This window comes from Sphaerodactylus townsendi, linkage group LG07 (genome assembly GCF_021028975.2).
Source record: "Sphaerodactylus townsendi isolate TG3544 linkage group LG07, MPM_Stown_v2.3, whole genome shotgun sequence".
Classification (NCBI taxonomy): domain Eukaryota; kingdom Metazoa; phylum Chordata; class Lepidosauria; order Squamata; family Sphaerodactylidae; genus Sphaerodactylus; species Sphaerodactylus townsendi.
In genome coordinates, this window is record NC_059431.1 from 121,973,606 (window position 1) to 121,985,858 (window position 12,253).

The following is a 12,253-nucleotide window of genomic DNA, read 5'->3' on the forward strand; positions in this document are numbered from 1 at the left end:
ACTGTGTTCAGTTCTGGTCGCCTCATCTCAAAAAGGATATCAAAGAGATAGAAAAAGTGTAGAGAAGGGCAACGAGGATGATTGAGGGATTGGAGCACCTTCCCTATGAGGAGAGGCTGCAGCGTTTGGGACTCTTTAGTTTGGAGAGGAGACGTCTGAGGGGGGATATGATTGAAGTCTATTAAATTATGCATGGGGTAGAAAATGTTGACAGAGAAATTTTTCTCTCTTTCTCACAATACTAGAACCAGGGGGCATACATTGAAAATGCTGGGGGGAAGAATTAGGACTAATAAAAGGAAACACTTCTTCACGCAACGTGTGATTGGTGTTTGGAATATGCTGCCACAGGAGGTGGTGATGGCCACTAATCTGGATAGCTTTAAAAAGGGCTTGGACAGATTTATGGAGAAGTTGATCTCTGGCTACAAATCTTGATCCTTCTTGATCTGAGGTTGCAAATGCCTTAGCAGACCAGGTGCTCAGGAGCAGCAGCAGCAGAAGGCCATTGCTTTCACATCCTGCATGTGAGCTCCTAAAGGTACCTGGTGGGCCACTGAGAGTAGCAGAGACTAGATAGACTCTGGTTTGATCCAGCAGGTTCTTTCTTTATGTTCTTACAGTTTAAAATGGTTAGAATTTAAAATGAATCTATATCCCAGAAACTTAGGAGGGTGTGTGCACCTCTCAGTTGGGAAAAAAGGCTTGTCACATCCAGTGCCCAGTGGCAACATGAGGGGAATGCCCTGTTGCTGGGTCTCCCGAGAGACCGCAGGTGTTCTGTGTGATACAGTATGCTGGCCCAGATAGACTGCCGGTTGGATTCAGTGCGGCTGACATGCTTTTTTCCTTCAGCCATGAGTTGCTTTGGGGAGAAAAGTGAGATCTAAGCATCTAAATAGAGAGAGAAATTCTGATGGGAGTGTTATAGCAAAACAGCTTTAATTAAATGTATACATGAACAATAAGACAGGATGAAATTTTTATCCTTTTGTATTTCAGCGCTGTGGTGTACTGCCCCATCAAAAAGCTCTGCAATGGTTCAGTGTACCTGAACTGTCCAATCGATCACAAGGGCATCTCCTGATTCAAATTGGGCAACTTTATTTCATACAACAGCACATGATGAGCGCAGCAGCTGCTCCCCTTCTGCCATTCCATCTGGACCCTCAAGGGCAAGAGGAGCACCTTCTTCAAGGTTTCACTACACAGCCAGGCATCATTTTTACCTGATATCTTTTTTTTTAAGTGGTCAGTTATAATTGTAAAATTATTGCACTGTCATCATTAGGCACTGCAAAGGTGGACAGGCAAGACAAATATTTAAAAATAAGACACTCTCCCAAAATCGATTCTTCTATTCATGGGCAAATGTAAACAGTCGGGGGGGTTTCAAGGCAAGAGAGGTTCAGAGCTGGTTTGCCGTTGCCTGCCTCTGCACAGCAACACGGGGCTTCCTTGGGGTTCTCCCAGTCAAGTACTAGCCAGGCTGACCTTGCTTAGCAGCCACAACCTGACAAGAGCCCCCAAACTTTAATCTCAAACCATCCAGTAAATCCACTCTAAGCCCCTCCCCCCTCTACATAACTTGGGCAGCCGGTCGCTGAGGAGGGCTTCCACTCTGGCCAGATGTGAGGCCCTTCCCTCAGCAATGCTTGAGGGCAGACATAAGAAAATTCCGTACCTCGACGGGCTTTGTCCACGTGCTACGGGGGAAACAGAGACCCTGACACATATTTTCTTACGATGCCCCACTCACAAAGAAATGAGGGCAAATCTGTTTGTCTCTCTTCCAACAACATTTTTTCTTGGACCCAAGGAATGTGCCATGAAAAGTCTACTGGAAGATGCTAATCCTAATACTACCAGAGAGGTGGCAAAATTTAGTGCTTATGTTGTTAAGAAGAAGAAGAAGAAGAAGAAGAGTTTGGATTTTTATCCCCCCTTTCTCTCTTGCAGGAGACTCAAAGGGGCTGACAATCTCCTTGCCCTTCCCTCCTCACAACAAACACCCTGTGAGGTGGGTGGGGCTGAGAGAGCTCCGAGAAGCTGTGACTAGCCCAAGGTCACCCAGCTGGCATGTATGGGAGTGCCCAGGCTAATCTGAATTCCCCAGAGAAGCCTCCACAGCTCAGGCAGCAGAGCTGGGAATCAAACCCGGTTCCTCCAGATTAGATACATGAGCTCTTAACCTCCTACGCCACTGCTGCTTAAACGGCGTGGACAAGTCGGGCAATAAGGGTATGAAGTCTGGATCACTAATTTTATCTTTCATTCAAATTTTATTCTAGTTTTTAACTTGAACTTATAATAGGGTTTGGACAAACAGTCTTTGAAGACAGGTTACCTCAATTTTATTTTGTATTTGGTCTGGCAACGTACAATGTGGATTTTATATTCTATATTTGATGCCATCTGGTCTTTGACCATAATAAAAGATTGATTGATTGACTGATTGATTGATTGATTGATTGATCCTGACAAGAGTAGGTTAGCTCAGGCCATCCAGGTTAGGGAAAACAGATGTAGTCTGTTAAAATCCAAAGCCATTTCTTTCATTGGGATGAGATTTGAAAGAGATGACAGTCATGTTCTGGGAAGAACAGTTGGTAGATCTGGCCTCCATGGTGTCCCCACGGCTTCTTAATGGAGAGCAGCCCTCTGAGTGGTGGGCATCCTGAGGCAAATAGTGCCCAGGACTTCCGCTCTGGCTTGCCCCACCCTAAATATGCCTGTGCCACCACTATGTCAGAATTTCAAAGGAGCCCGTGGATTTTAAAAGGTTGGCAGATCTACACAATTGTGACATGACATTCTTCTCCATCTAGGGACAAAAGTTGACATGATTTTAAAAAGCAACCTTTGTGGCTCTTGCTGGGAGAAATCTGGGGGCCTTCCTTCAACCCCCCCCCCCCCCCCGCCGCAACTTCTCTGGTTTTTTCCTCTTTCCTCTTTCCTGGATTTCCTCTTACCTCCATTAAAGGAGAGTCATGGCTGGAGACAGGTTGCCAGGTGGCAGGAAGCTATAACACTACGACCCATCCACGGAAGAGAAGACACCTGATGCGTTCTGCCCACCCTCTAAGCGAGGCATTTTGGCCAGCTTAGGGCCAGCGGGGAAGAAGGGAAAGGCCTGACCTCTTGCCACTCACAGTAAGCCTGGCCAGGGTTGCCTGGGGTCTGGCTTCCTGCAAGCTCCTTTCATCTCTCGTTATGGTCCGAGTGGAGCAGCAGAAGAGGTTAATTCTGGCTCTATAGTTGATAATATCACAGGATATTAGAGGAAGCAGAGAAGGTGATCACAGGGGCACCCGGCAAAGACACTCCGTGACTACGAATGCATGGACTGCAACTGAAATGCTCTTTATAAATCAGCCTCACGGGCTTTTTAAATTGCACTGGGCCAAAATAAGCAGCACTGCAATCACTTAAAACATTCTTGCTGCCAAACAAAGAGCCCAGCTACCCTGGAGCTTCAAGCCACCTCCCTTTCCAGTTCCCAGGCGTGTTATTGGGAGGAATTGTGGTCTCAGCCCCTTTGAATAAGCAAGTCATAGTTTGCCCTTGTGCAGCATGATCTGGTAAATGCGTGCAGTGATTGCGCTGGATGGCAGAGCTTGCATGTCTTAAAAACAAGATTAGGGTTGGAACCTGAAACCCTCTACTGCCCTGCAGTCAGGACAGAAACCATGGAAGCAAGCAGCAAGCAGAACTGGTTCAGCCAGCCACTGAACCAGGAGAGGGCCAGTTGAAACCCCAGCCGATAAAAAGCAAAGAACTTCATTTGTATTGTACCCGAGTAGAGGGCACCTGGGGACTAAGCTGGATGAGATGCTGGGAGATGAATCTCAAAAGTTGTTTTTTAATGGTCAGTAGCAACCGTGCACAGAAGCCCTTTTATGTGTGCCAGGGCCACGGAGAGGAGGGAAAGGGAGGGTGACCCTTCTTGCTCCCCCCACCCCCCAAGGTGTTGTAGGATAGATGTTGGTTGCTTCCAGAGGGGCAAAGAGCAACTCTGAAGAGATGTTTGGGAGAATGGCAGTCAACCCTCTGAGCCCCAACGGATGCCCCAATCCCATGAGGAGGTGGTGCTATTTAACAAAAAAATCACCCAGCATTCATAGAAGGCCCAATGTCTTACCTACCAACACTACCCAGAAAGCAAGCCCAGCTTCCTGGATACAGAAATGCAGTTATCCCTTCCACATCGTGACTTCCCCCATTGCAGGTTGGCATAAGAAATTAAATGGGAATTTTTGCAGAGTTTTGCAGATGAAACGTAAAGGCCAGCTGATGTCACAAAAAAGTTTAGAAACTCAGAAATGCTCACAATATATGTATAGTATTGTATAATATCAACATATTTTACCTTTTAATACCATAAATATACACAATTTCTCTTCCAAAGTTAAAATAAAAGAAAAAAAATCAGACTTCTTCTTTGATACGAAGGGAGGGTCAAAATTTCTTACATGGTTTTCCAGATTGCAGGGGGCGAGGGGGGGGGGCTGCTCCTAACCGCAGCGATGTAGGAGGGTCAACTGCAGTTCACTTGGTTGGGATTTATACAGTTGAAGGAGAGCGAGTCCTTTTGAAAGGTCAGCAAACAGAAGCCTTTTCGGCTCCTTCATCTTCAGCCAATCCAGAAAGGTTCTCTTTTTTTCTCTACGGAACAGAAAAGGCTGCTCACCTGGTCCTTTGTTTTTCCTTCACGTTCCCGGATGTACGTGGTGACAATTCTCTCTGTCTCCTCACGCAGCCTGGGGTAAGAGCCAAGCTAAAGGCAAGTGGAGAGAGTTACGCCCTTGGGAGCCTCACGTGTTGCTCAGACACACAGAGGGAAAGGGGGCGGGACTGGGCTGCCTCCCTGCTTTTCCATTGGGGAGACTGAGGCGCCAAAGAGGACCCAGACAACCCCTTTGAGGAAATCTCAACACCTGTCACTTGAGGGCTTAACTGGAGGCCTGGGTTCGCCAAGGCCCACTTCAGGGAAGCAGCCCAAATCCCCCACAGGGTTTAATGGAAGGAAGACAAATGAGGCTGGCTGGTTAGTGTCTCAGGTGGAACAAGAGCTGCTTGCTGTTAAGCACACGGGGCTATCACAGACTGTAGGAGCACCAGTGTGGTTTGACGATTACGCTTTGAATCAGAGCATCCTGACAAGAGGATGCACCATATCCGTCACTCAGCATGTCACAACTTTGGGCAAGGAGCTGCTCAGAAGAGCAGCTATGACACAGACAATGCTCGGAGGCTCTGAGCCAAGCAATGGCTGTGCAGAGGAGCCCTCCAGCAATGGGAAGGCCAAGGCACTATCGCTTGCTCCAGCCACAAGGTCTTTAAATGCTTGCAAGAATGGAAGGCACTGGGGATGGGGCTTCGCTGGGGGTGCAGGTGGCCTTCCCTTGAATGCACTGTGATCTCCCGAATGGGCCCTGCAAGCAGCCGTATTCCAGGGGTTAGGAAGAGGTGGGCAGATTAGGGGGGAGGGGGAGAAGAAGACAGACCCATTACCTTCTCTGCACACTTTTTAATGACCATGGCCAGCTCTGAGACCACCAGATCAACACACTTCAAACTGGGCTCTTTCAGCTTTATAATCTGTTTTTTCACTATGGCTTCAAACGCCATGTCAGGTGTGAAGAGCCCCGTCCTGCCGCATGCAGACAGCGCGAGCGGAAAAGATCCCGAATGAAGCGCAGAAAAACAAAAAAGGGACAGAACAAACAAAAAGGGAGAGAGATTAAACAGGTTAGTTACCATGCACCAGGAAAAGCCATCGCCCTTCCTCCAGGAGACCCTCCCGACGCTGCTCTGGGGCCAATCGAATCGTTCCCTTGCAGGGGCTCTTGGGGCCCAGCTGCTTGGCAGAGTTCAAACCAGGCTCAAGTGCAGCGGCTTCCAAGAGAGGGCGATCAGCCCGGCTGGCCTTTTCAGTGTTCTCCATGGGGGAGGGGGTATGTGACACAAGCAAATCCCCAGCAAAGAGGACGGAAATGTCTCAAGGCACAGAAATCTGCCTTGCCACTGGAGTCAGGAGAAGGTCTTGGTTGCTATTCCCTATGCCCACCACCACCAGTTTGACCTACAGCAAGGGGCCCCAAGATGGCATTCCTGGGCCCCACAGTGCCCACCAACATCGGCCAAGTATTTTTATAAAGTGGGTGGGGACTGATTGGGCTATGGGAGATACGACTGTATGCGCAAAATTTGGCATAATGCAAGGATTTTCACTGAATGCCTGATGGTAAGCTGTGGTAGTCATTTTGTGGCTGGTTCCACCTACTGTGGCAGCCCTTTTCTTGTTGGCTCCAGCTATGACAGCAGGCACTTGGTGGCCGCACCGACCACACTGCGGCAGAATTCAGACTCACAAAGGCCGGGCACTCCTGATTTAGAAGGGACAGAGGCTCAAGCTGATGTTGACAGTGGCACAGGAAACAAGTGAAGAAGCCGTCCAAAGAACGTCTGGGCTATAGCGCAATGTCTGAGGGCCTGGTCTGGACGGCCGGGTCTGTCGAGGTCTGTGTGACGGCCTGCTCTCCAGCTCAGGAAAACTCAGTCAAAACGAGGACAAGGCATCAGCAGTACATGTATGCACACCACACTACAGAAACAACTTGTGGCATTCTTGGCAAAGAAGATAACTACTACTGAGATACAATTAGCCACACCGAGAGCTAGATTGTGTAGTGATGAACACTGGTGGAGTCTAATCTGATGAACCAGGTTTGATTCCCCACTCCTCCACATGAAGCCTGCTAAGTGACCTTCGGCTATTCACAGTTCTCTCCAAGCTCTCTCAGCCCCTCCTACCTTGCAAGGTGCCTGCTGGGGGAGGGGAAGGGACTGTGATTGTAAGCTGTGCTGAGACTTCTTAAGGCAGAGAGAAGAAGGGTGTAGAAACCGACTCTTCTTCCTTCTGGAAACAGCACAAGCGCGTTTCTATTTGGCAGGCAGCGCGGTGGGAGAAGACCATTCGGCTTATTCTAAACAGCACGTCACTTGCCCTGCTCTTCAGGGAAAGGCACCACCCCTGAATCCAATCATCGTAAGACGGTGAAATTCCACACTGCAACTTCGACCAAGAGTCTCAGAGACGGTGAACTCTGCATCTGGGCTGCAGCACTTCAGGGGAGGAGGGGAGACACTCGCAGGACAAAGTCCCTTCACACATTATGCTAGGAGTGGGTGTCCTGGAAGGTAGGGGGCGGGATTTGGATCAGACAGTCAATGTGGTGTGCTGGTTAACAGCAGCTGAGAGTAATCTGGAGACCCAGGTTCAATTCCCTACTCCTCCGCATGAAGCCTGATGGGTGACCTTGAGCCAGTCATAGTTCTCTCAGAATTTCCTCACTCCCACCTACTTCACAAGATGCCTGTTGTTGAGTGTGGGGAGAGACAACTGGAAGCCACTTCAAGGCTCCTTACAAGAGAAAAAAAGTGGAGTATCTTTCTGGGTTAGGGCTGAGGAGTTCAGGAGGAAATAACTTGTGTGGATCACTGTTCCACTGGCAGAAAATGGGAGGGCAAACCTGTACCTGTTCTCTGAGAGGTCACCTGTGCATTCACTTTGACAGGCTTTGCACCTACATGGGAAAGCTTTCACTATCATGGAGTCCATGTTGGCTTCAACAGACTGCATGCTCTGGGAAGTGAGACACAACATCTCTCCGCTAACATGCAGTCACAGTGCAAGGAGGCTACACAAGGCGGTCTGAAAATGCCACAGGACAGCTGAGGAGGAGAACAACATTAGGAACCAGGCTATGCATGGAAAGATGCCTCAGGAGAGCTGCCACCATCGTCATCCTCTTGGTGAACACCCTCAGTGAAGCAGAAAGGCCCAAGACTAGTCCTTTGAACTGGCCATGCTGGTGCCCATCACAAAATGGAGGAATCTGACAATGTTGAGGTTGAACAGAGCTATGATTTACAGACATGCACCATGCTCCCAACCAACAAGAGTGGCAAGATGGGAGGCAGACAAACTGGTTGATGCCCCAGAGAAAGAGTAGGGTGGACACTCAGTCCTTGTACATAACCAAAGGACTGGGAATATAACTCTTGGGCTTCCTGGGGGGATGGCTCTGGCTCAACTCCCTCCTTAAGACAGATGGAGTCCCTCTCCTCGCGATCGAGAGAGGGTGGGTGCAGCAGGGCAGAGCACGAATAATCGGGGGGGGGGGAGGGGAGTGAACACACAAGTATCCTAATCATACTGGAGCAGTGGTCTGATGTGATAATTCGAAGGCTCGGAGTTGTTGCCAAAGGTTGGGAGAGAAGTCATGCATGACTTCAAAACTGGCTTTTTGTTCCAGAGGAGATGCCATGACTGGGTCTTCAAAGTTGAAAGGTAACCAGATGAAAAGAGTTTCCTGTAGGAGGACCGAACAGACCAGCCCTTGGAGGTCCCCAGGGGATCTGATTGTCGATCCTTGAGAGAGGTGGGAGGTCTTCCCAGTGGTTCTCCAGTTTTTATTCTTCCCAGAGAGTCATCGGTCTTGGCTCTGAAGAGGCATTCTTCAAAAGGAAGGACTGTGATGCGCACTCTGGCTTCCTGTGAGATTTGAGGAGCTGCAACCCAGCACGTCATCTCACAGCTCCCACTGCGGCAATCTGGTTAGAGGTGATGGCAGCAATGATCTTTGGTGCCACCATGTGTTGCTTTGTGAATCTCGTCACTTGATCAGGAGAGTAAGAGTCACCATCTGTAAGATTCTGGAGGAGGATGACCAGGAAAAAAATCAATAGCAAGGTAACAAGTCTGCGTAACCAGCTGCATCTTGAATGACACGGCTTCTTCCAGGCATACAGAAGGGCCACTTCCAGTCTCACTGTTCGGTGTAAGGCTGACCATCCCCTAAGGAACAATAAGTAGCGGCAGACAGATATGATAATCAGATTCACCCTTCAATGCCAATGGAGGAGCAGGCAGCCCAGCGGAAGACCTTGACCATCTCAACAGAGACCACGGGAAGCGCACCATGGCGGGATGAGTAATGGAGCCCTGGCATCAGTAGGGCTACAGTGCTTGGAGCAGGTCTCTGTGTTAAAGGTGGGCGAGCTGCTGCAATACTGCCACTGGCAGGAGCCACAATGCTCAACGCAAGAGCCATGGGGCCAGTACAGGGTGGCTGTATGGCCAGTTGAGTATGAGTGCCAGTACTGAGAGCAAATGCTTGAATGATCGTGAGAAGCAATGTAGCGGGCACAGCAATGCCTGGCCAAGTGCAGTGGTGCAGGCTCAACATCGCAAACAACAGGCAGGTCAGGATTCAGAAAGTGCCTTCAGAAGCAGGCCATGCATCCAGCCCTGCTCCAGCTGCAGAAATGCATGCACCTAGCTCACCAGAGCCCACATGTCAACAGAGGCAGAGACGCAGGAAGCTTTTGCAAGTTCAATGAAGACGTGCACACCTGCTAGCTCAAAGAAGGCCCCTTCTGAAGCAGGGGGAAGCAGAGACTTCACAGGATGAAACCTAATGGGCTAGAAGACCCTATATCAGTGGTGGCGAACCTATGGCACTCCAGATGTTCATGGACTACAATTCCCATCAGCCCCTGCCAGCATGATGGGAATTGTAGTCCATGAACATTTGGAGTGTCATAGGTTTGCCACCACGGCCCTATATTAAGCAGGTTGACAGAGCGTGCTGCCTGGGTGCAACAAAGCATGTGACTGCTGCAAAGCTTCCTCTGAATAGTTGACTCTGGGCACTCTGACCCTCAGACCAGACTTCTGACACTGAAATTGTTTGATGGATTCTCGGACTAGACTCAGCTCCCTGCTATCACTTGATCCCTCTATCTGACAATCCAATTTGGGACAGTAAAGTGTGCTGACCTCCAATATGTAGACAGAACCAGAGGAAGATGTGGGGACCGATCCCTGGATAGCTTTGTTCATGACGGGTCTTGTGATGTGGACAACAGTAAGGATGTGGGAAGGAGTGATTATTGTGGTAATATAGGGATTAGAATCAACAGTATGAACAGCCCTTGTCTTCAGAGTAGGCTCTTGTCATTTTCCTGGTATCATGCATGAGAACTGTCCAAATTCCATCAACATCTAGAGTCTTCTCAGTACCAACTACTGTAGTGAGGTGTGAGTTCTCAGAACCAAAGATCCACTAGGGATCAATCTCTGAACCCTCTGTAGCTTCAAAGTGGAACGTTCTGAGGGTACTTGGAACTTTCTCTGTGCTGATGTTCTTGGTATTGTGGAGTGTTGGTGCTGGATGGAGGCGGTGTGAGGACGTTGGCTTGAAGAAGATGGTGCAGAGATGGTGCAGAAAACTCCAAAGGAACTCCCCTCCAGCAGATTAAGTTCCTTCACACTGTTGCGATGGAAGTAAAGAAACTGATTGGGAGAGAAAAGTGCAGTCCACATCTGTGGTCCTGGGAATAGTCCACTGGATACTCACCATGAAGGGTTCTTCTCCACTGAAGATAGCAGGTCATCTTGCTGGAGGGCGTTTCCCAACCCTTCCAATAGGGAGGCAGGAAGAACTTTCCTTGAAGCTTCCTGTTCCTTAGTGGAAGTTGCCCTTCTCATCACTTTGATAACTTCCAAAGCAGTTGACCTGACTATTTACAACTACCATAACTAGAAACACTTGACACAACAAATAACTGGAACAGGAGGCAAAGAGAACAATTTATATGCAGATCAAGTATGAAGGCAGAGTGTTAGGTAAGGTATAGCCTGTGAATGGAACAACAGACGACAACTTGGGAGGAGCAAGATCTCCTGCTGTCGCCACGGTGAAAATCCACTGAGATAGGAGGACATCCTGCAGGAAGGACCTCCTCAAGCAGCGTCCCAGAAAAGACTGGGTGGGTCCCAGTACGTGTTGCAGTGCCCTGCTTCCAAAGGCTGCAGTGGGAGAACAGGCATCCAATTTGTCATGTTTTATGAAGACAGTTTCAAAGTGTCTCGTCCTGGTGAGCGAGTCGGGGTGGGGAGCAGCAGGACGACAGGGAAGAGCTAGCCCAGGACAAGGTGCTTCCCCTTAGGCACAGCAATACCATTTCCTCCTGCAGGGTTTGCTTAATAAACTCCTTAAGATCATTCGAGTAAGTTGGCTTTCCCCCGGAGCAGCTACTGCACTGCTTGTGAGAGAGTTGGCGTCATTAGCGCTGCTACCAGGAGGGGGCTCCTCTGATTCCTTTCTCAAAATGGCACCTGCCACGCTCTCTGGCATCAAAATGGCAACCGTTTCTTCTCTCAAACCAGGAGACATTCAGTGCTTCTTGCTCCACCCCTTTGTAAAGTGGCAGTGCATTTTTGCTGCCTGCGGGGAGACCATCTCAGCGGTTCCCATGCAGAGGGATGAGGCTCGCCATGTGCTCCTATGAGCGGCAGCTGTCAGCAGGAAAGCCATCTCGGCTGCGGATAAGAAGCCATCTCCCCCGTTCATTCTCCACATTCCCTGAGGGCAGGAAATCAGTTTTCTCCTTATCCAAACGAAGAAAGGAAAGGGTGGAAAAGGAGAGAGAGAAAGCTCAAAGGAAACTTGAAAGAGCTAAGTAGAAGGGAAAGAAAGTTTGATATGGATGCTTTTTGTAGTTATTAAAGAGGAATAGAGGATAAGCGCAGCTCTACCACTGTGTCCCTATTGGAGGCAGGAAAAGCACCGACAAGAAGAGAAACTCCCACTAAGGAACAGGAAGCTTACATTCTTCCTGCCTGCCTGCCTTCCTGCCTCCCTCCCTCCTGGAAGGGCTGAGAATCTCTCTCCTGCAAGATGTCCTCCTGTCTCAGTGGAGAAGATGGGGCTTTGCACCTATATGGTAACCCCAGAAGTTTCCAAAAATCAGTCTCCGAGTAGGCAAAAAACGCAATGTGAATGAACAGATGACCACTCAAAAAATGGTTACAGGTAAACAACCTGCTCCCCATCCCGTGTTCTGCCAAGGAAACAGGAAAGCACACAAGTTACTCTGTCCTGGGCTTCTCAAACTTAATCTGTATCCTGTCCCCAGTCCCCCAGCACATGTTTATGATTACAGTGCTTTTCAGAAGGCCCAGTCTTAGTTTTTCAGATGAAGGGATTTTGCTTCTCTGGTGGAACATTTAGCCACATGTCCCGTACCCGCCCCGGCCCAAAGAGCTGCAGCCCAGACACTGCGCTCTGCACAGGCGCAAAGCCCAGAGATCACAAAGTGTTTAAATGCAATACAGGTTCCAGTCTATTCCACCCTAGCCCGGGGGCGCCCAGGACAAGACCCCCTTGCTTTGATTCAAGCC

The 12,253-nt window shown here is 49.2% G+C and overlaps 1 protein-coding gene across 4 annotated transcripts in view; it reads right to left on the bottom strand.

Annotated features, from left to right (window-relative positions):
- Window positions 1-12,253, bottom strand: part of DNM2 (dynamin 2) — a 92,217-nt gene that overhangs the window by 40,433 nt on the left and 39,531 nt on the right. For 2 of the 4 annotated variants that reach the window (XM_048504214.1, XM_048504213.1), the window contains exons 10-11: window positions 5,515-5,653; window positions 4,691-4,777 (exon numbers count right to left, since the gene is read on the bottom strand). In XM_048504214.1, coding sequence (XP_048360171.1) covers window positions 4,691-4,777; window positions 5,515-5,653 — 226 coding nt within the window. The remainder of the gene's footprint in view (window positions 1-4,690; window positions 4,778-5,514; window positions 5,654-12,253) is intronic. The other 2 variants (XM_048504215.1, XM_048504212.1) reach the window with 1 other exon arrangement.